The sequence below is a fragment of the Callionymus lyra genome, chromosome 6 (assembly GCF_982586985.1).
Source record: "Callionymus lyra chromosome 6, fCalLyr1.hap1.1, whole genome shotgun sequence".
NCBI classification, from domain to species: Eukaryota; Metazoa; Chordata; class Actinopteri; order Syngnathiformes; family Callionymidae; genus Callionymus; species Callionymus lyra.
In genome coordinates, this window is record NC_141823.1 from 20,988,560 (window position 1) to 21,011,239 (window position 22,680).

General features: G+C 37.8%; 1 protein-coding gene across 5 annotated transcripts in view; it reads left to right on the forward strand.

Moving 5' to 3' along the window:
• The window catches only part of LOC148077529 (voltage-gated potassium channel KCNC1-like), a 48,711-nt gene extending 26,466 nt beyond the window's left edge, over nucleotides 1-22,245 (forward strand). The window contains exons 3-6 of one of the 5 annotated variants that reach the window (XM_087794185.1): nucleotides 563-1,544; nucleotides 3,592-3,786; nucleotides 5,940-5,960; nucleotides 12,158-12,339. In XM_087794185.1, the coding sequence (XP_087650311.1) occupies nucleotides 563-1,544; nucleotides 3,592-3,786; nucleotides 5,940-5,960; nucleotides 12,158-12,312 (1,353 nt within the window). In that variant the 3' untranslated portion in view covers nucleotides 12,313-12,339. Of the gene's footprint in view, nucleotides 1-562; nucleotides 1,545-3,591; nucleotides 3,787-4,670; nucleotides 4,797-5,939; nucleotides 5,961-12,157; nucleotides 12,340-15,918 lie in introns of those variants that run through there. The other 4 variants (XM_087794187.1, XM_087794188.1, XM_087794186.1 and 1 more) reach the window with 4 other exon arrangements.
• Nucleotides 22,246-22,680: the final 435 nt, after the last annotated feature.

The following is a 22,680-nucleotide window of genomic DNA, read 5'->3' on the forward strand; positions in this document are numbered from 1 at the left end:
CAATGGGAAAATAAACATTTGAAAATATAGTTTGAATGGAAAATTTGAGTTTTGTAATCAAGAATTCCTTCAGACTACATATTTTCCAATCAAGTTATTATTCTGACTTCGTAAAGGTAACTCTAAACTGATGAGATGGGAGCCCTGAGATTATTTTCTCCTCTTCTTCATCTTACTGTTGGCTTTCATCATCAAAAGATTCATTTTACTTATTATAAATCGTCAAAGTTTTACTTTTATTTTTATTTTTGTTTCTCTTTTTCTCCCCTCATTAGTATTCCTGGTCTCTCGCCGCACATCTTTCTGCCGTGTATCGCCCGTTCTAATTGGTTTCTAAATATAATGTTTGTTGGGGTTTAAAAGACTTTCCTCATCTTGTGCATGCTTACAAAAACACAAATATATTTTTAGTTTTTTTTTTTCACAGCTTCACTGTTTTCTGGTGTTTCTGTATTATGCTGGAATTCCTGACTCGCAACTGACTGGTTCTCTTTTCTTTTTTCCCCCCTGATTTCTCTTTTCTTCCCTTTTTTCTACTTTCTTTCCACCTTCTTTCTCCTAGTATGTGGCATTTGGCTCCCTATTCTTTATCCTCATCTCCATCTCCACCTTCTGCATGGAGACACATGAGGCCTTCAACACCATCATCAACAAGACAGAGAATGTGACGGTGGGCAACTTCACGCGCGAGGAGATTGTCTATGAAGTGGTGACAGACAGTTGGTTGACGTACGTGGAAGGTGTCTGTGTTATCTGGTTCACAATTGAGGTTCTGCTGAGAGTCATCTTCTGCCCGGACAAGCTCGAGTTCTTCAAAAGCTCCCTCAACATCATTGACTTTGTGGCCATCCTTCCCTTCTACCTGGAGGTGGGCTTAAGCGGCCTCTCCTCCAAAGCTGCCAAGGATGTCCTGGGATTCCTCCGAGTCGTCCGTTTTGTCCGAATCCTTCGAATCTTCAAACTGACCCGCCACTTCGTGGGTCTCCGAGTCCTCGGCCATACCCTCCGAGCCAGCACCAACGAATTCCTGCTGCTCATCATCTTCTTGGCCCTCGGTGTCCTCATCTTCGCAACCATGATCTACTATGCTGAAAGAATCGGTGCAGACCCAGACGACCCCACAGCAAGTGCCCACACCAACTTCAAGAACATCCCCATTGGATTCTGGTGGGCCGTCGTGACCATGACCACGCTGGGCTATGGAGACATGTACCCAGAGACCTGGTCAGGGATGTTGGTGGGTGCTCTATGTGCCTTGGCTGGTGTGCTGACCATTGCTATGCCCGTACCAGTTATTGTCAACAACTTCGGCATGTACTACTCGTTGGCCATGGCCAAACAAAAGCTGCCTAAAAAGAAAAACAAGCACATTCCGAGAGCACCTCAGCCGGGGTCGCCCAACTATTGCAAACCCGATGCCCTGGCGATGGCTACAGCGTCGCCACAAAGGCTCTTGGGAAATGTCTTGGGTGGAGTGATGGGATCTGGAGGAATCGGTGGTGACTGTCCTCTTGCCCAAGAAGAAATTATAGAGATAAACAGAGGTGAGTCGTTTTTGCTTTTCATGAACAAACATCCCTAAGAAAGAATCCAGAGATAGAAGTCGATTCTGATCCAGCCCCGGGAAATCACGGGCCCATTAGAAATCATCTGTTATTCATAATGATGTGGAGGATCCAGAGTTACCCAAAGGCATCCATATGTCAGTGAAGAACAAACACGGAGGCGGGAGAATGAACTCAATTATCTATTATAACAATTTAAAAGAGCATAATGCATCTCCATATTGCTTAACTCACATTTCTACTCTGGTTCTTCCAGTAAAAAGAACGAGAAGAAGCATTAGAGCCATTTGTTTGCCCCCTTTATGCTGATGCATCAATATTAAAGCGTAAATGCTTCACTTTATCATCATTATCAGTGCTGATCAAATATCTGACTCATCACTTCTCTTAAAACACAAAAGGTTTCTGGTTAAAGAAACATTTTGTGGTCGATCAAAAATATTAACTCAAAAGCTATTTTGAATTTTAATTATGAAAAATGTTATTTACATTTTTTAAAGTGTTCTTTTATACTGATAATGAAGTTTAAATATATTTACTAGAAAAGTTAAATGTGATTGCCGTATACATAGTTTGTATTTTTGATTTCTAAAAGTTATTATTTACTAAAGAAAAAGACAAACATATCTCAGCTTCATAAACCTTGTTAAAAATATAGATCAAATCTACTACTCTGAGTATGACAAAGCTTGAAAAGAAGTTCATACATTCTTGCTAACTTTAGTGTGTGTGTAAAAAGTAAATCAAGAATGATCAGCTTCACTTTTTGAAATTTCTCAAAGGATCCCTTTTTTTTCGAGCTTCTTCCCGTTGGATCTTGATCATTAGAGGATAACTGGCATACTTTAGAGCCGAGACAAGAAACTCAATTTCCTCTGAGACCAGGTCACCAGAGGTCGGCCTAATTGTCTTCAATCAATATATTCCCGACTATAGTCGAGAATACGTAATGATAAGTATAATATCTAGTGCTGTCAAGAGAGTAAAAAATGTGAGATGAATTAATCATTAATCGATCGAATGAATAGCTTTTTCATTATTAGTTGGCTGTTGTGCAGAGCACCGCCCACTATTGTCATTGTTCACGCCTCTTCTTAAGGTGAGGAAAGGTAAAACTTTATTGATCCCTCAGGAGGTCTCCTTCTTATTATTCATCCTCCTTCCATTTTTGGCATTTTCAATCCGCGCACCGTTGAACGCATTCAAACAAAAAATACATCAAAACGTGCATCTCGATCAGACTTGCACTGTTATAATTATTATTCTCACCAGAATCATTTTTTTGCGACAGAAAATTGCGATACATACACAAGGAATGAATGGTACGAGGTCAAAAAAGTCGCAAATCTGCGTTTTTCAAACATCTCCTGCTCTGGCAAATGTTCACGTAGAAACACCATTCCAGCTTTAAAATGTAAATAGAAGTCCAAATTATCTATTTGGGATTTGACTCTTTTGTTGCTTTCATAGTTTTTTTCATCACAGGGCAAAGCCAACTCTCGCGATTTTCCCAGCAGGGAAATGTCTGGTAATGAATTATTATACTTTTAAATCTGAATAATTAGAAAATAAAAATAAAACAAATAAAGTACTGTGCGATCCACCAATCAATGTCCACTTCATGGTGTAACCGAGCATTTTTATCACCCCAACAACCAAAACACTGGACGACGAGCACACATACTCATATTTTATTAAATGAATTACAATTATTCTCGTAAAATACTGCTTTAAATTAAATATATATGAACAATTGAAATATAAAATCTAAATTTAAATTCATGCAAAAAGAAAAACAATGTAAATAAAATGTACGCACTATAAAAGTAAAACATCTCAAAAAGCGTCTGAATGTTTGTAGTAATGCGATTAAATATAATTTTTATAGATGGTTTAGTTAAATTTTTTCAGAAATATATATATATATAAAAAAAATGTACTGTGAGATGACGACATACTATGGTGGCTCAGAGGAGGTTTTCTCAGAGTGTCTCCTGTGTTTTCCCTCCACCCTCCTTCTCCTCAGATTCCAAACAGAACGGTGACGCAGCATCGGCTGCTCTGGCCAACGAAGACTGTCCCACCATAGACCAGGTGCTGAGCCCGGACGAGAGGAGCCCGATTGGTCGAGGGCCGACCCGGGAAAGATACCAGCAGGACCGCGCCTGCTTCCTGCTCAACACCAGGGAATTCCGAGCCACAGATGGAAATGTCCGGAAAGGTACGTTTGACACCAGGGGGTGAACACACGAGCAAAATGACATGAAAACAATCACATGGCCTCACGCCAGTTTAACATAATGTGCTGACATAAGCAGCTTTCACTCTCCGAGGTAGGTATAGACACACAGGCGGGTTCGTCTTAGGACTGATGACAACATTAATGGTCGTGAGAAGTCTCTCATCTTGATGGAAGACTCCACCGATCTCAACACATATTCATGTCCAGAACATGTGGCTTTCTGCTCTTGTTTGTTTCCACCTCTTCACGTCCATGTTGTTTGTGTCACACGCTTTGATTTCCATGGTTTTTGTCGGACAAACTTTCCTCAAAAGTGTGTCGCAATCCGTCCGTGAAGTCTCCACATCTTTCCATGTCGACTTTGAGTTTCCATTCCGTGTGCGTTTCATGTACAATCTCAATCTCTCTCTGTCTTCTGGACTCAGACAGTTGATCATGCATTAATTTACTTCTCGTCACTTCTGTTTCTCCCTCCCTGTGTCTCTCTCCCTCTCTCTCCCTCTCCTTCTTCCCCCACCTATTAACTTTCTTCCCTCCCACCTTCCCCTCCACTTCCTCTTAACCGCCAATCATTTCTTCTCTATTCCGGTTGACCCCTCGACACATCCCAACCCATTCCCGTTCTCCCCACTCTCCCTCTATCCGCCTACCTTTCCCCCCTTTTCTTTCTCCTTCATCATCTTCGTGCTCATGAAACCTTTAACACCTTTATCCATCCACGACTGCACTCCACCCACCACCACTGCTGCCAATCAACCTGCACCCCCGAACCCCCACCCCCCCCGAAAAAAAAAAAACACTCCCTCACACTCCCTTGCACTCCCTTTTCAAACTTTCAACAACCCCTGTTGACAACAAACTAGAGGCAGCAGCCCCGGCTCCAGACCCCTCCCCTCTGACTGAGGATTGGTATAAGATGGAAGGGTCTCTGCTACAGCAGGACCTCAATGCAAACTCCACCTCCTCCTGGATCAAACCCTAGACCAGAGGTAAACAAAAGCACATTGAAAATCAGTTGAAAAAAGAGGCAGAATTACTTTGTACTGATCATGTTGGAAGATGAAGCCGAGATCTCCACGACGGAGGCCTGATGCAGGTTCACTCACTTTGTACTAGGGGTGTGAGAAAATATCGATATATAAATATCGAACGATATATCGCGATACTTTTTTTATATTTACGATAATGTAGCGATATTTAACCTCACTGTATCCATTTTTTATACACTTTATATTTGATACTTTATTACAGTTCTTATATTGTTTATTCTTCAATAAAAACTTTATAAAAAATATGATTTCTTTTTATTTTGTTTTGTCTTCTTATTTGTGTTTTAATGAAACTTCCGGCCATTACATGGCAGCAGTCGTCACGTCCTCCACAGCTAAAGCACCAATGAAGATCCCGGCGATGACTGAGGACGAGAGGATACGGTCGACTCCATCAGCTTTTAAAGCCGATGTTTGGGCATATTTGGGTTTTAACCAAATGAAAGCCGTTAAGACTTCGTCAAGAGTCATGTACACACCAGGGTCAAGTACTTGGGCAATACTGCAAATATTTGGTTCTACAGTATCGCAATATATCGCAATATATCGTATCGGTGCCCCTGTATCGTGATACGTATCGTATCGCCAGATTCTCAGCAATACACACACCTAATACAGTATATACAACCTTATCGCATAAACATGTCACCATTCTCATAGTGTTGTGTCCACACGTTCATGTCAGTCCTTGTGTGTGCCTCCGGGCGCACCTTTGGTTATGAAACCGGTGAGCCGAGGTTGCATTTATCACTGTATCTAATCTGTTGATGAAACCAGCACACATGCAGACAAACCTCAGCTCAATACCTTCACTATAAACATGTGTTTCAAGAAATGGGGAAGACCTTTTTGTCTGATTCATGTCCATCGCAGCCCTGCGGACATTCGTGTTTATCTCTCTGTAAGATGTTCCGCTGCTGCGAGGGCACGGGCTGTGGGCTGTGCAAACCTCACTAAGCACCACAGTTGTCCTGTGTCACAGTCCAATAAAAAAGTTACACTGCACAAAAGATTGAAGGAAAACAGCCGTTCACATTGTTGTCTGATGTGCCTCTGTGTTGTTGTTGTTGTCTCTCTCTTCAGGTTGTGTCATATCACGCGTGTGTATGTGGGCTTTTTTTCATTCTTACATGTGTCTCTGTCCTCTCCAAGCCGTCTGAACGTTGTGTTTGTGCTGTTGTGCGTGGCTTAGTCCAGCTTCTTTTTTCCTTTCACCATGTTTACTGGTGTTGCTCCGGCGCCCCACAGACCTTTGCCTCGGAAAATAAGAGCACAGGCTGCGGAAACATTTATGTCTCAACTTTTTTATCACATTTCAATTGATTGATCCGGGACATAGTAATAAAACAAACATAAACATACATGGAAGTGCAGCACAAAGGCCACTTTCCAATGCAGAAGTTCACTGGGGTCGTCGGAGCCGTCAACGGTCGAGGAATAGTACCTCAAGAAACATGTTACGCTGGCGACGGATAAAAAAAATCTCAGCTGTATTCCCTTCTCTGACGACTCTCGTTGTGAGCGTTCAATGGGTCTGAAATACTATTCCCGTGACCGTGTTTCCATGCTTCCAGAGCCGAGCGTAGTGCGAAGTTCAGGAGCTTTTTCTTTTTTTTCTCGTTTCTATTCTTATCAAACTTGTTAAAAGCAAGACCTGGCTAGAGGCAGACAGTGATAAAAGATGCACAACAAGGTGTGGAAAGGTAAGGAAGCCTTCAACTGTCAAAGATCGCCACTTAAGGTCCTCTTTTTTTTGTAGTTTAGGTGCTTCAAATCCCTCTTTAAAGCAAAACCAGGAGTCTTGTCTGAACGCAGACACAATGAAAAAACGACCTAAATAGGACAGGCTTAAAATAAATAAAGATCTGAAAAAGTATTTGAAAACAAATCTGTAATAAACTTCTCCAATGTCTGTTCTTGATATTTCGGTGTCACTGTAGAATAGTGAACATATAAAACAATTAATAAGCTTTCATTTATATGTGATAATTATCCACTTATTAACCATCATAAAACATAAACTTACACCTTGTTCATTGTAACTATGTTCTACCCTTAATAGCAAGAAAATATTGAGTCTGAACTACACCTCAGTTATAGATTATGAACAGGAAATAAAGAAGTAATTTAATTTTTTGAATGCTAACTTCTCTCTTTATACCCCTTATTAATTGTAAGAGCCATGAGATAAGTAATTCACTGATAATAATAAAAAGTTATTATTTAGGGGTAAAGCTAAAAACTATACTAGTATTAATAGCAAACTAAATACTTAAAAATAAGAGTTTGTAATTGAGAATATGTTCCCCATTCTAAAGTGGCAGCATATTTGTACTTTTGAAACTTTTTATTCTTTGAGAGATATTTGACGATTTAAAAAAAAATCAAAAATGTTACACACTCAGCAGTCTTTTTCTACTGAGGGGAAACAATCAAGTGTTTATATTTACAGCAACCGTTCATCACTTATCTTTGAGTAATTATGATGCTATTGATACAAGTTTATTTTTTTATTTTAAGAGGAAAATATTATCAATAGTGAATAACTTCTCTCGTTGTACTTGGGTACTTTGGTAAATAGAGAGAAGCTAGTTTTCACCAAAGTTAATCTTTAATAAATATTTTCTTCCTCTTAATAATCAGTTTCAAGTTGTGTTATTAGGTTGTTCCGTGTTAACCCATTATTATCATGCTATTAAGGGTAGAATTTAATCACAATGAACAAGTTGTGAGTAAGTACTTTATGATGGTTATTAAGTGGTGAATTTGTTGTTAATACATCAACAAGTAGATTATTAATAGTAAATATTTGCTCCCCATTCTACAGTGTTACCAATATATCTTTCTGAAATGGAAAGTTAAGTTTAAAAAGAGAGTCTTAAAGAAAATAATTACATTGATTCTGTAGCCTGTAGTAATTAAATGGGGATTATCTTAACCTTTGACATGTCTTTGTCAAAGGCTTCTGTTTATGAGGTTCAATATCATAAGCATATACTCACTATAATGAAATTGTTTAAAATGATTTCTCCAAATATTGCTGCTGGTTTCAACACGACTGTGATCCTCAGTTGATGAGACGACTCTTGTTCTTAAAGAGGGATTCTAATGTTGTCTAGAGCTCAACCCGTGTGTGCTTCACGTCGTATACTTCCACAGATTTCTGCTTAAAGATGTTTTTGCCATTTTGTGTTCAGTAGCTATTTTTGTTTCCTCTACCAGACGACCATTTGACCACCCTCGCTCCAAATGCTATATGCACGGCTCACTAGGGTCAAAGGTCAGACGACATAACTGCTCACCCCCAATTAAAATCATTAAGATTGTCAACCTACTTTTTTTTTCTGTCTATGTATCTCCTGAGTTATTATTTAATCACCATTTGGGTGTTTATATTTTAAATTGTACTTGCTTTTTGGTGTTTGATGACCTCCTTGATTTATTGGTTCTCTGTGCTGTTGTGTTATTATTTTCAATGTTCGACTCCTTTTTTTGTTTTCTTTTAAATGTGATTTTTGTTGTGGTTGTTGTTGATGTTGTAGAAGCTTTGTTTGTTGTGTATTAATTTGTCCTCCCATGTGTTTCCTTAGCCTCATTTTTGTCTTTATTTATCAGAAATAATATAGTTAAAAAATGAATCCAAGCACTTTTCAATAATAGTTAATATTTAGCAATTGAAGTGGAAATAATATTTTTTCTACTTATAGTTATGAAGAGAAAAAAAATGTAAGTTCAACATACGATAAAACTATCCAGGTGTGTTTTTTGGATTTGAACAAAAAAATGGATGAAGAGAGGAAACCAGAGTTGAAGATAAACTGATAAAAATTAAATTGAGATGTTGGACATTTGCGCTTATAAATACAAAAGTATTTGGTAAATCAGTTTTTTTCTTGTTACACCTGGATCTCAACTTATTTTTATCCATAACTTAAATAGGAAGTTCAAAAGAGAAGAAGAGACGCACATGACTCATAACGTTGTGTGATTTCTGCAACCGTGCTAATAATAAATACTCGGGTTTCACATACATGTTAGCATGACGCAGCCGCTGACCTACATAGACATCACAGGGAAGTAGAATGTTTGCGTCATCTGGTGTTATCCAAACCCGTCCCAGCGTCACTGACTCTTTGTGGTTTTTGGGGCGAACGATGACATCAATACACCTCATCACGTGTAAGAAGAGACGGCGTCATGTCGAACAGGCGATTGATCCCATGTTAGAATGATCCAGAACACGGCCTTGCCCGTAACAGATTCTCTTTAGTCAGCAGATCTTGTGACCGTGTGGGCGAGTGAAGGTGAAACTCTAGATTCCAGGTCCATCCTTCCGGATCTTCGCTAACCTTTTCGGTGTCACTTAAAAGACTTTCTTTGAGATGATGTTGCGATTTTCCCAGGTTAACCGTCCGTTCAAAGTGTTTTTAGTTTTTCTTTCTTTCTCATCCTGTCATCCTCCATCCTTGCCTGCTTCTTCTGTCATTAACGCTCATCATTCCATTCCCACTGCACTGCAAGTGTAACTAAACTGCAGGAAGGTACGTAAGGCTCCGGTGTAAATCAAGCGTGACATCCCGTGGTAGGATAGTCCGACACCTGAGAGCGAGCAACCCGTGTTGAGGTTGTAAATAAAGTTGATAGAACACTAGAGCAGATGATGAAGCATGACGGACTGCAGTGGCTGCAGGATCATTTTCCTGCTTTTCCTTCTCAGGAATCCTTCTCCATCCTTCATTTAACAAAATATAAGATAAAATATTTAAAGCCCCATTTTTACTCCATTTTCATTTTGACATTCCCAAACAACCCATTTACACTTTACTTTCTTTATTAACATATGATAAATAGTCATAAAGCCCAAGATTGAGAAGCATTTTTGCCCTTTTGTCAGATCCTAGGGTTTCCCAAAAACCTCTTTATTAACTAATATTTTGTATTGATTCTGACTGAGAAATTTGAACTTAAGCAACATTATCTTTAAAAAAAAAATATATATATATATATTTTTGGTAAAAAAGTAATGTCATTTTTTGGGACATTGTTAGCGACAGTTTAACATATTCGTCAATAAAGAAGGAATCATTTGGCGATTCTTTAACCCTTGTGTTATCTCAGGGTCAAGATGACCCAAAGGCCCAAAAATAAAGTAGTAGTAGTATCCCTTGTGTTGCTGTCAAGTCAAGGTGAATGACCTCTCTGGCTTCCATAAATACATATGCAGTGGTGGAGGTCGTTCACCTTGATCCAGAGACAACACAAGGGATACCACAAACACATTTGTTTTCTGGCCTTCAGGTCACCTTGACCCTGAGACAACACAGAGGTAAAAAGAAAAAATGATAACTTGGATGTTAGATAAGCAATGATTAGGTAGTGTTGCTTTATTCTTTTATATATACAGTATATTTTCAGTGGCATCAGCTGGAATCATCATAAAAACATGTCTTGAGTAGAGAAGCGACAGAGATCACTCGTCTGTTAGTGATTCCCTCTGGTGCCCTCCATGGCCGCCTTTCAAATCTGATTCAACTCGACACATTTTCCACCGAACACTTTGTTGAGCCGGACATCTTGAAGCGAGGTTGACGTTGAAGGCAGAAATACCGAAATCTTGTTTTTTTGTGACAGGATGCTGAGGTGAAACCAAAAGATAGCTCGTCATCAATATTTCACAGAGTGGCCAACCCACTAATGCAGCAGAGCTAGGATGTAGAATTTTTTTTTATTTTGGGGAGGCTCAGGTGAGGCAGAGTGGTCAGCTTTAAAAGTCCTGGAAACTTGTCTGGAACTCTCTATGTCTCTGTTGTTCACAACAGAACTTTTACCTTTTTACGTATTTCTACATCTAAAGGGGCCACAGAATTGAATGCTGGGAAGTTTGTTCAACTGAGAACACGCTTCTTGAACCAACAAGTTGAGCCACTGTTGCAAGAATTTCGTCTTCGTTCATGAATTCATGGAAGCTTACGTGCTGAAATGATTTATGATCAGATTCTAATTGATACGTTCTTTAATCTGACCTAAAAAGTGCTGATAAAATCACTTGATAAATTCCAAAAAATCGACTGCATAACAGACTTGTTTTTTGTCGTTTACATCCTTACTAGTTTCTAGCATTAGGTCTAAATAATGAGGTCTATATGAAGTGCTATATGTGATCATAAATATATATATTTTTTAATAATATGATTCACCAGATCAATTAATTCCCAGTGTAGGGTGTAAATGACCACAGTTTTCAGTTGGAATCTCAAGCAAAAGAACACCAAAACTAATGATAAACAAATAATCCTGGAAACTGTTTTAAGGATTAATTCCCCTAAAATTCAAATTGTACTCATTTACTACTCACCCTCATTTCGTCCAACAGTTGGGATTCTTTTCAGAGTAATCTGTTTCTTTTTAGAGTTATAGTAGGTTTGTTTTTAATAAAATTGTGCAAAAGTGGGCGTCTATCTCCTGTTTAAGGCTTGAATTTAGGAAAAAAAAAGAATAATAAAGATTGTAAGCGTTGAAGTCAATCACAGATAATGTCCCTGATATTAACTGCTGGTTCAAACTGAAGGCAAATCATTCTCTGGCCTCTGAAAGCTGATATAACTCCACCCATCCCTGGGTCAGTTCGCCATTGTTAGGGCAGATCACTACCTGCCAATGGTGGTTTTCACGGCACTAGAACACTGTGGCTGTTTTTCTAATCACGATATCGTTCGCATGCATGATGTGACCCCGACACGCGGCGGGAACAGACACAAGAGAAGATAAATTATCAACACAATCATGTGTTTTGACGACTGTGTCATTTCCCGCCAAAATAGTTCAAACGTTCCAAAGTGATATTTTACCAAGTAACTGTTGGCCATTTGAAGTTTAAAATATTATGTAATTGTTTCAGTTTTTAGCCCAAAAACTTCCCATGGTCAACTCTTGTTGTCGGATCAGGTTGTCGATTATTTTGACCTTGTCTAAAACACCGAAATCTTCATTTTTGGTGCTTTATTCAAGAAGCCTGTTAAACGTCAAAAATTTGTATTATTGAATAAAAGTTTGAAATACTGTTGTGAAAGAAAAAGAAAACGCATTGTAACTCGCATTTTCTTGTTTTGTCTTGTCTTGTCTGTCTTGTCTTTCTGTCCATGTTTGTCCTTAATGTCCTTTATTATTTCTGAACAATAATTCAACCTGTTTTTATCCATGCGCTTCTTTTCTTTATTTTCCAACTTTCTTTTGACAATTTCTTAATTCTGCAACTTTCACTACTTGAATCAACTTGTGGTTAAAATTTGTCTTTTTTAAAGCTTCCGGGTCTGAGAAATCTCACAGTCTCAGTAACATATCAGGAATTGCGGGGTCCTCGCTGCGGCTCGCTCCCATCAACACCCCGCACTTTGAACCCTACGAGACCCCGGGAGCGATAAGTCGCTGCCGTTCCCCCATCCCCTCCATTTTGTAGAAAAACAAAAATTCAGTAGTTGTTTTCAAGTTTAGCAATAAGACTTTTAAAAAAAGAATAAAAAAACTTGAATATAGATGAACAACCTCTTGTCCCGTGAGTTTGAAGGATGTTGCATGCAGCAGGTAGCTGATGAGGTCAAAAAAATAAATAATAATAATGTTTTAAATGTCTTTTTTAAAATAATTGGACTAAATGTTTAGAGTTATTGATAAGAAAATCACCTCCTTCACTGTAGTTTCATTTATTAGAACAATTGAAAACAAGAGCAACAATTTTGTTGAAACGTATTCTTTTTCAAATAAATGATAAAATGATAAAAGGATTAAATTGATATTTTTTGTAAATGTGTAAATTTAAAAATATAATAAATCCATTTGATTTTGATTTATTCACATTTTTTCCCATTTTATTATCTCCTATTTTTCATAGTTATTTTTTAATCATTTATTTTAATATGGACTATTTTCAGTGCCTAAATGGAACTTCTGAAAAATATTAACAGATTATATTAATTTTACTTGACTATAATGGTTTTCTAAATCTAGAATGTATTAAAAACAATCTGATGTAATAAAAATATTAAAAAATAAACATTAACTGCTGAAAACTTGTAATTAAATGTATACAAATATGTTTGCATGATGACAAATAAAGGATTAAGAACAGGGAATACTTATTGATGAATGTTAAAATATTACAGTTTAATTTATTAAAATGTTTTTTTGCTTTAATTTATTTTATTTTAATAGAAATTGTAATTCAAATGTACATCTTTCCAATAAGTTAGAGTGAAAAACAACACTTCAATCAGATATTGAATCAAACAAGTAAATTAAATAATAATAAACAGAACGCAGAGATAAATATAAATGTATTTACGTAGTAATAACAACCATATGCAACAAACATGCAACATTGTTTAACGCTGTTAATCAGGCAGTGAACATGGATTTGTAAGTATAAAGAAATTTATTTTTATTAAGACTCAGTTGATATTTTTCAAAAAAAGGTCAACGACATGAACCATCTGTCTGGTTTCTCTCTGGTGTCCGATCGGTCTTTACGGTGTTTTGATGTTGTGGCTAAAGTTTTTTTTATAGAACATTTTGGTTTCATGCTAGTTTTTTCCTCACTCGTGCCGATGTCGTGTGTTTTGTTGACGATTTGTCGTAGACTTTAGATCATCCCTTGAAAAAAAAGAAAAATGTTGAATGTCTAGAGACAAGCGACTGAAATCATGTCGTTTAGAAACAACTTGTTTAGAGAGTTGAGCTTTTCTGTTCATGTTTCTCGTCACAATCAACGATTTCACAGCAAGTAAATCTTCGTGCTTCCAGACTGAACTGTGAGATAAGATAAGATTTAAGAGGACGAATCAGAGGTGCTTGTACAAGTTGTTTTGAATTTAAAAATCTTTTTTTTTTTCATCTGTATGTCGCTGTGAGAAGTAATGCTCGTTCTTATGCTCTCGTAGTGCTGGAGAACTTTTGTTAAAGTCCTTAAAGTCATCAAAAACGTATATTAATGTGTTTAAAAAATAACAATAAGTTCATATGCACTTTTTGGACAAGGCGTTAAAATGGATTTCATGCAGAAGGGAGACACTTTGATTTAAACCCTGGTTACTCAAAATGGTTTAAAGCCTCTATGTCAGGGTCATGCTGTGGTCTCGGGGCAATGACCTGCTTCTTGTAGATGACTTTATTGACCTGCTTTAAAAGATTGGTTTGAGTCTGGAGGTCAAGCAGGAAGGATGAGGATCAGCCCCTCCGAGTTTTGTATTTTTTAAAATTGGATGCCCCTTTTTTAGTTTATAATCAATGATTTGGGTTTTATGTTTCCTTGAACAAGCATCACTTCTGTCAGCGAAACAAATGGATTTTATAATTAAAGAAAAAAAAAGTGTTTCATATTATTGTTTATATTAATCTTGTTTTCATTGACTCTGTGTAACAGTTCACGATTGTTTCTATGTATCTGTTCCGTTGCTTTCATGCATCAGGGGGTTAAAAAGAGTCACACTTCACTTCTGATCACTCCAGAGTTTCCTTGGACAGTGTTTGTGACCTTGTGCGCTCTGAGATGAACAACACGAGCAGATGCCTCTATGAGGCTCTGATGTCACTATAGCAGTTCATGTTCTCAGCTAGATTTAACTAGCTAGCCTCTCAAGAAGCAACGCTAACTGTAGGTCTTATGTTTGAATATGTACATCACTGTCATCTACACATGTCCATACATTAAAGTCATATGAAACGTCACTTTGTGTTTCTGTATATGTGGATTTTAGAGAGATATTAAAGTATTTGTGATAAATGTACAAGAAACCTCCATTACATTGTATTACATTATTTGATTTATATGTTTTGCTCCTTGAATTGAATTAAAAGCTACAGAAATGTCTACCTTATGATCGACATTAGATGTTTCTTGGATCAGTCCTGACCAAATTGATGGCTTTGGAATTGGGCTCAGTCTGCACTTTTAATCCTGAGCTGAGCACAATATCAGTAAAATTCATTTGATTTCAAAGTTTTAGTCGTTTAATTGGGTCTTTTTGGACGGATGTTGGTGTTAAAACGCCATCAATGCAATGATTCAATAGCCACAAATGATCACATTATTTTTAAACTCACGAATGAATAAACATTATTTCCAAAATGTTTCACCCTTATAAACAGGAAGTTGTAGTATTGGACCCACATCGGTTGGTTTAAGAAGGCGTCTGCTTCAGTATGATACCCTTCTTGTAAAGATTCAGAGATTTAAATTAAAACCTCTTTAAAATCATATTACAGATTACATTTTCCTGCTTGCTTCTTCTGCTTATTTTCCTGTCGATCTTCCTGAAGATTTTTCTTTCCATAACCTGATGTTATGATATACTTTTATTGTTGTAAATTGTGTATGTTTATCCTGTGAAGTGGCTTTTATTTCTTTGCAAATGTCTTACCTTTACACTGTTTGTGATTAAGCAAATCTTATTTGAAGTATCTAAAATATCCATACCCTAAGATTCATCGATGATTATTTAATACTTAAATTTTATAACTTAGTAACTATAGTACCCTTAATTTTCAAGCAAAGATACAGTAATTGTACATTTTGTTAAAGAAATCATTTTGTTAAATATATCAACATATATTGTGTTCATCCAGAATTTATCTTCAGTCCAATTGGGAATGTAATTTTCCTGAAACACATTAATAATCTCATTGTAAACCACTGTCTTTATTGATATCATCGTGTGTGTCAGACCTTGTTGGCATATGTTTTTGTAATATATATATTTGATCTGTTGTGTCATTGTGGTACCTTCAGTCTCTGTGTGATGGAAAGAATATCTGTGGATGTTTGCACTCTATTCTGACATGCACAGTTAACCAGCAGTTAACAGGTAATATCTCTTACTGTATTGCACACAAATGATGTTTAGCTAGAAATCCAATTGGCGCAAGAAATGTTTCTAAAACAAAAGCTAGCATTGCTTTGTGTCAGCGATCCACTGCCACAAACCAATCCAGAGGTGAAATGTGAAGCGTCTTTCTCAAGCGTTGGTCCCAGAGACTGAGCAGTAATGGCTTTGTGTTCTTGTCTTCACAGTGTTAAGTTTCTAGCATTCGCCTTCTCGCTAATGAGGAGTCTGTTACCAGATAACACAAATTTGCGGAGGGAGCCTCGTAAGCGGCGACACGGACGGACGGTTTTAGAGGAGATCTATGTGGTGACGAGAGAGAAAACCAGAGGTGAATCATGATTTTTAAGAAGTCGCATGGTCTGCTCCTCGTGTTGTTACCAAAGCAGCCTCTTGGAACTCCCACCACATTTTTTTTTTTGACAACTTTCTCCATAGGAGAACCTGACTGAGCATTGCACTGACACACTTTGGGAGCGATACAGACTCCTTATTCACATTCCAGACAAAAAAAACGACATTGTTACCTTCACAAGCGAGCAAACCAGACAAAGTTTCAGCAACTCACACACTTGTCTTCACAGAGGACTGGATGAACAATGTAGCATCTCTGCTAACAAGTTGTAGCATTTGTTGGCTGGGAAAATTGTTTGACCCAACCGTCAAGAGGTTAAAAGACACTGAATTTATGCAGTCATGAGATTGTCTCGATGTCATTTTTTCTCTTTTCCAGTTCAGAGAAAACGTCCGCGTACTTGAGAGACAAAGACTCGGTCTATCGCTCACAAGAAGCCGGGGTCACCGAAAAGTCTTTGGGCTTGAATCCATGACCCGTGTATGATAGTTCCTCATCCAAGAGTCACTCGCCACTGAACATGTCTTCCATTTCCTTCTTATCAAAAAACAGCCCTTTGTACGTCAAATGAGATAATCAAAAGCAGCGTTAACTGAACACGCTCATGTAGCATCTGCGGACACATGCTCGTGTGATTTTGGATAATCTTTAAAAAACAAGACCATTCTTTGTCTCTCATGTACCGAACAACAAGGCACAAAAAGTCCTTCAGCACTAATCCTGCTGCACGACCTTTTGAAATGAATAGTAGATAGTGAACCACTGTCTCTGTATGCTACAAACAAAATCCTGGGAAACTACAATTTCATTTACACTTCCCATTTTCTATACCAGAATCATACTTATGACGCTATTTGATAAAGTAGTTGAACCGACATTCCTGGATTTCAAAGAAAAGTGTTGCCCTGCCACAAAGAGACTTGTCTAATCACTACTGCCCATTAGCTGGGAATCATAAAAAAAGGGACCAAATCGAATCGATGCTTCTCCCTGACACAAAAGGCCTACACTGCCAATAAGGCACAAGAATCCCCAGATGAATACTGCCCAATCTCTCTTGTACCTCGCGCTGCCAACGACAGCTTCACTGGGAAGTCAATGTCTCTGTGAATAGGGACCATCAGGGGAACCATGAGGCGACGAGGGGAGGAGGCGAAGAAATGGACCAAGAACAGAACGAGTGTACAAAGAGAAGAAGTCTATATTTTGATAACCAAATCAACTCCTCATGGCTTCAGATTCAGTTCATGAGCAGAAAAAAAGGTCCAGAGCTGAAGTTGAAAAAAAGAAAAAAAAAAACATGCTATGTATTAGCAGATTTGGCATCTCTGGAGTCAAAGTCGAAGCGGAAGGTGAACGAGTGGGCAAGGAATAATGGCATTTTCCCACTAGCGCTTTGGGAAAAAGGACAGAGACATGACAGACTCTTGCAAATCGAAGACGAGGATGGCCAAAGGACGGACGCTGAGATAAACAACTAAAAGAGAAAAAAAAAGAAAAATGCATTTTTGTAACTTTGTTTACCAGCATGACTTTGCATGACTGTCTTTTCTGCAAGCCCTTAGTTGAAGACAAGGGTGCTAGAGATACAAAAAACTATATATAAAAATTAATTTTAAAAAATGTTATATGCAATTAATGTTTAAAAAAAAGATTATAATGAAAGAGAAGAGCTATATTTTGTTTTTGAAGAGTTTAAAAATGTGATATAGAAACATGTATGTTTGCAAAAGTACACCCTGTTTGATGAAAATCTCTCTGCTCCTAACTGCCCTACTTTCCTCATTCCAGGTTTCTACACTGTCGTTACACCGTCCCATTTCTTTCTCCTTCCCAATGATTCGTCTGCACTTATGCAGCATTTGTTTCCTTGTTTTTCTCAAAAACCATTTGCACAACTATCGTAGCAACAACAGCAGATCCTAAAACCAATGCTCACTGTACTTTTAACGGCTTAGTTCATCGTTTTTTTTTTCTTTGGCAATAATTCAGGATTGTGACTTGATTGTAGCAAGGCTAAAAGAGGAGCAAACGGATACATATTGCATACCTCAATTGTAGAGAAATTCTTGACATCCATATATCTGCTTCCCTTTTGGTTGAAACAAAAGAGAGCAAAAGTTATTGTTCTCACCTCCAGGCTACCTTTTTTCAACTGGCATTTAAGTGTGATTTATGTTATAGCAGATGATTAACATTCACTTTATATCACTATATATCCTGTGAACACAAATGTCTGACGATTGGAAACAGAGTCGTGGGTCTGTTTGTAACTTAAAAATAAATAGGAGTCTAAATAGAATGGGATATCAGCCTTGGTTTTAAATATGGGAGGCTAATTTTAGCATCTGTAGTTCACCTCTGACAACACCTCGGAACAAAAGAGACGCTCTGGCTTTGCTCTTTGATTCCTGCACGTGCATCCACGCATCCAACTTTTAGAAAAATATCTTTCAATCTGCATCTCCTGCTAGTGTTAAACCTCCTGGGGGCTTCCAGATAACCACTGCCAGTATTTCAACAGTGCAGGGTAAACACAAAGTCGTGGGCAGCGATATCAACATGTGCTCTTTAAATTACTGCTGATTTATGAGCCAACCCACTTAAAGCTGTGTGACCTGTGTTAATGTGGTGGGAAAAGAGTGAGAAAACTGAAAAATAGATTCAATTATATTTGATTTATTTTAGAATTATAATTTGAAGGTTATAGAAGCACAAATAGAAAGAGAATAAACAGTCAAACAAAAAACACATATACAGTTAGTTCAGAGTTCATATCTGTCCAACCAGAAAAGCACAACGCCGTCACACTTTTGCACCTATGGTACGACTTTTCTTGTATTATTTATTATTGCCCTACATGTATTTCACATGTTTAATTCAACACTTTTCTTTTTCATTCGAAATATTGTTCGAAGCGATGAGAGACATTAGGTCTCAAAGAGCAACATTCTAGAACTCACCAACACTGCCTTGTAGAGCGACAAAACAAAAAAGTAAACAAAGCTAATAACTGCCAAAATATAGTCATCCATGTCAACAATTCCTAGAAATATGTCCAACCGTTTTTGAGATATTTTGCTGATAGACAGACATAGAGATGGTAATAGGTAATAAAACCATCACGATTGATGGGCCCTAACACAGGAAAGACCTAAAAGAACATGATGGAGGAAATTGAAACGAGTAGCATGAAAGAAATCAAAAATTAACCGCCAGAGATCCAAAGAGGTCCAAAAAATAGAGGCGAGCGTGGAAGATCAGAAACAGAACATCAAGCAGGAACTTGTTTTGCAAAATATGACGTCGCCTATTTGGTCCCAAAGACCTTGAGTTCGACTCAAGTCCATCTTGAAATAAACTACTAAAGACTCTTTCTTTGGCCTGAATAGAGAGATGATACATCCCATGCCTTTGACCGCTATTAATTAAAACATGAACAACAGAGTCTAATACATAACCACAGACGGGAGATTAATTTTAACGATAAAAAGAGCTTCATTGTCCCACGAATGTCAGTAAAGGAAACCATTCTGCGGCACAAAAGTTCACAGCACTAACCCGGCTAAACCCCTGACTCATACAGAAGAATCGAGTTTTTAACTTCATACACATGCAGGACAATCCCTGATTATTCCCTCAAATGTTGATGCGTACATACATAGAACACGTAAATGCCAGTTGTAAAAGGGCTCCTTGACACGTCCTTGTAAACATGTATGCCGATGACATCACCTGCATTTTGTAATTTTTCTTTTGAAGCACATCCGGATGACTTCATCTTCGTTTGCGATATCCAGTCATTTTCTGCCGAGCCTAACATGAGATAGATGTAATATAGTAGAGTATATCTGAGACAATGATAAGCCCCGTATTCTTCAGAGTCAAGAGAGATTTCAGGTCTGCATGGAAACCAACTGCCATTCCAAAGTTTGCGTGTTAAAGGACTCAGGTGTGTCGTCGTGTGGATATAGGTGTGTTTGTTTCTCTGCTATATTATTTCTACCAACCTAGTAAATTATAATGTGAAAACCTCACCGTGATGTGGAAAAAAACGCATGCGTTTTGACTTGATAATCTCTAAAGTGGGGGGGGGGGGGAACGAGAGTCTTGACAATGTCCCCCTCTGCCTCTAAGCATCCTTCGTCATGAATCCTTTCCTGATAACTATGAACACTGTGCCGTGTCGTAGAGCGGAAACGTCTTCCTCTGAGAGGCAACGGTCAAGTACTCACACTCACAGTGTCAGCATGAGTGTGCTTAGGTAGCTTGTCTTGTGTTTCTTTTCTGTTCAAGATGGTCATGTCTCGTCATTATCCATCGAGCCACCAACCTCTGGCTAGTCGGCCGGTTCAGATAGCACACAGCCCATTGAACGCAGCGTAGATCAGTGAGCCAGAGCTTCCAGTATGATGTCAGCCAAGTACTAAGGCATTAAGAGAGAGACCTGTGTCAGAAACAGAGGCTGATGTTAGGAAATCAAAGCGAAAGCTCTCCATGCATCTGTTTCTTGGCTTGATTTTCCAAGTGAGTTCAGGCCCTGCTGGTCCAGGGCTCGGCTCAGGCAGCTGAATGGCCTTCTGTCCATTCCTAGTACTTTGCAGTTGGAGGCTCACCAATATACAAGACTCAGTGGTGGGATGTAGTCGCTCGGGTCTACATTGGTTTACAGGGTCTAAAACTTTACTCCATTCAACAAAGACGGTCCGTTCTATTCAAATGATTGATGTGTAAATGAAAAAAAAAAAATCTATTTTTTTCTATGTTAAGGTACGTTTTGGATAAAGCTTTTAGAAAAGCCTTGCACAATAGCAAAAATCTGTGCTTCATGAATTTTTGTTGGAAGGTATTTTATTTTCATATTATCAAGTGTTCAGTTTTTCATGTGCTCACTCTTCACATTGTGACTGCTTTGCCAATGGCAGGTTGAAAAAAAACAAACTGAGATGTCTTTCTTTCTTGTCGTGAAAATACTGCCTTTTTCATTTCGTCACCAGTTGAAATGTGTAGAATGCTACCTAAGTCTGTTTTATTTTGAACAAAAATGGATCAGAAGATAATTCATCTGGATATGATTAGGAATCCGTAGGCAACGTGACAAATGAAGAAATGTGGTTAACTTGACGTTTCTCATGTGCCTGTTTCTGTTCATCCGTATGTGTTGTTAAATTGAGGACACTGTATGCAATCTGACCACGAATGCCACTAATCGACACTTAACTGTATTCTCCCTGTTTCCGATCGCAACCCTGCGTCAAGTGGATTCGTGGCTCTCCACCGAGTCGTTCATCAACTATAAATGTGTTTTTACAAAGTTGAAGAGACCAGATAAAAAAAAAAAAAACACACAATATATTGACAGTTGAAAAGTTGATTGACTATTTATTTTACGAATGAATCATCCACAGAAGAGTCCCAAAGATAATGAAAAAAAAAAAGAGTATATTTCTTAGTCAGGCGGTCACATATAAAACAGACTTAGCTACTGGTCCATGCAGGCGAGAGGGACGAGAGGATGTCACTGGCGAATCTGGTCCTACTTAAGTCGGATTTTATTTTTGAAATGTTGGATCACAAAGAACTACTCATCAAGAACTGTACAAAGTATATTTCAATGGAATGTTCATGATCTATCTTTTTATATTTTGAAGAAAAAATAGAAACATATCAATAGAAGTGTTATAATTTAACATATTTCTACTATTGAGACTTAAAATGTATGAATGTCAACGCGATCTAATGTGAACCAATCTCCATAGCAGCTTGAATGAACAACTGATCAAGAGTCATGAGATGCTTTTTCAGAGACATTAAAATTGCTTCAGAATCATTGAGATGAACTTAAAATAAATGGAAAAAAAAGTGACCTCAGCGGTGTCAGATGTTTGTTTCAGATTGATATCCCATGAATGGTGTGTCACGGTTAACTTGGGTCGTCAGCTTGTCAGGAGGAGAAAACAGCTTAACAGTGATTGATATGATGGGACTTGATGTGAGAACACAACAAAAGTCAAAAATGTCTTCCAAGAAAGTCAAAGATGACACATTAAATTTGTCAGTTTACAGGTGTGGTGTATGTATTCTGATGCCAGCATTTCCGAGAAGGTATAGCTGCTCACCCTGGAGCCTTTACAGCCTGTGAAATAAAAACTTGTCACATAATACTGATCCATAATTTAAAGGTCAACTGTAACTGTGTCTTGATATTTTAGCCATGTGTCGTCTTCTCTTTCCTTCCTGATATCTAGCCACGGTAACGACTTTGACACCAGACACCAAATCTAATGCGGAAAGAATATAGATCTGTTAATTCCAAAAAACAGATGAGGTTCAAACTGAAAGTAAAGGGCGTTGAAAATATCATGAGGCTGAAATATGTTCTTCTAACAATAAACCCCAAACCGAATAAAAAATGCTAAAAAATGATTATCAAAACTAATTTGAGCACATTTCCCATTTGAGAAGCTATGTATGGGTCAATTTCATCGAAACATTTACAAATGCAATTACAAAAAAATAAATAAAGGTATTTTTTGTAAGTAAGTATATGTATGCCATTTACACTGAATCCTTTGGTTCCATTTTTTTTAAACAG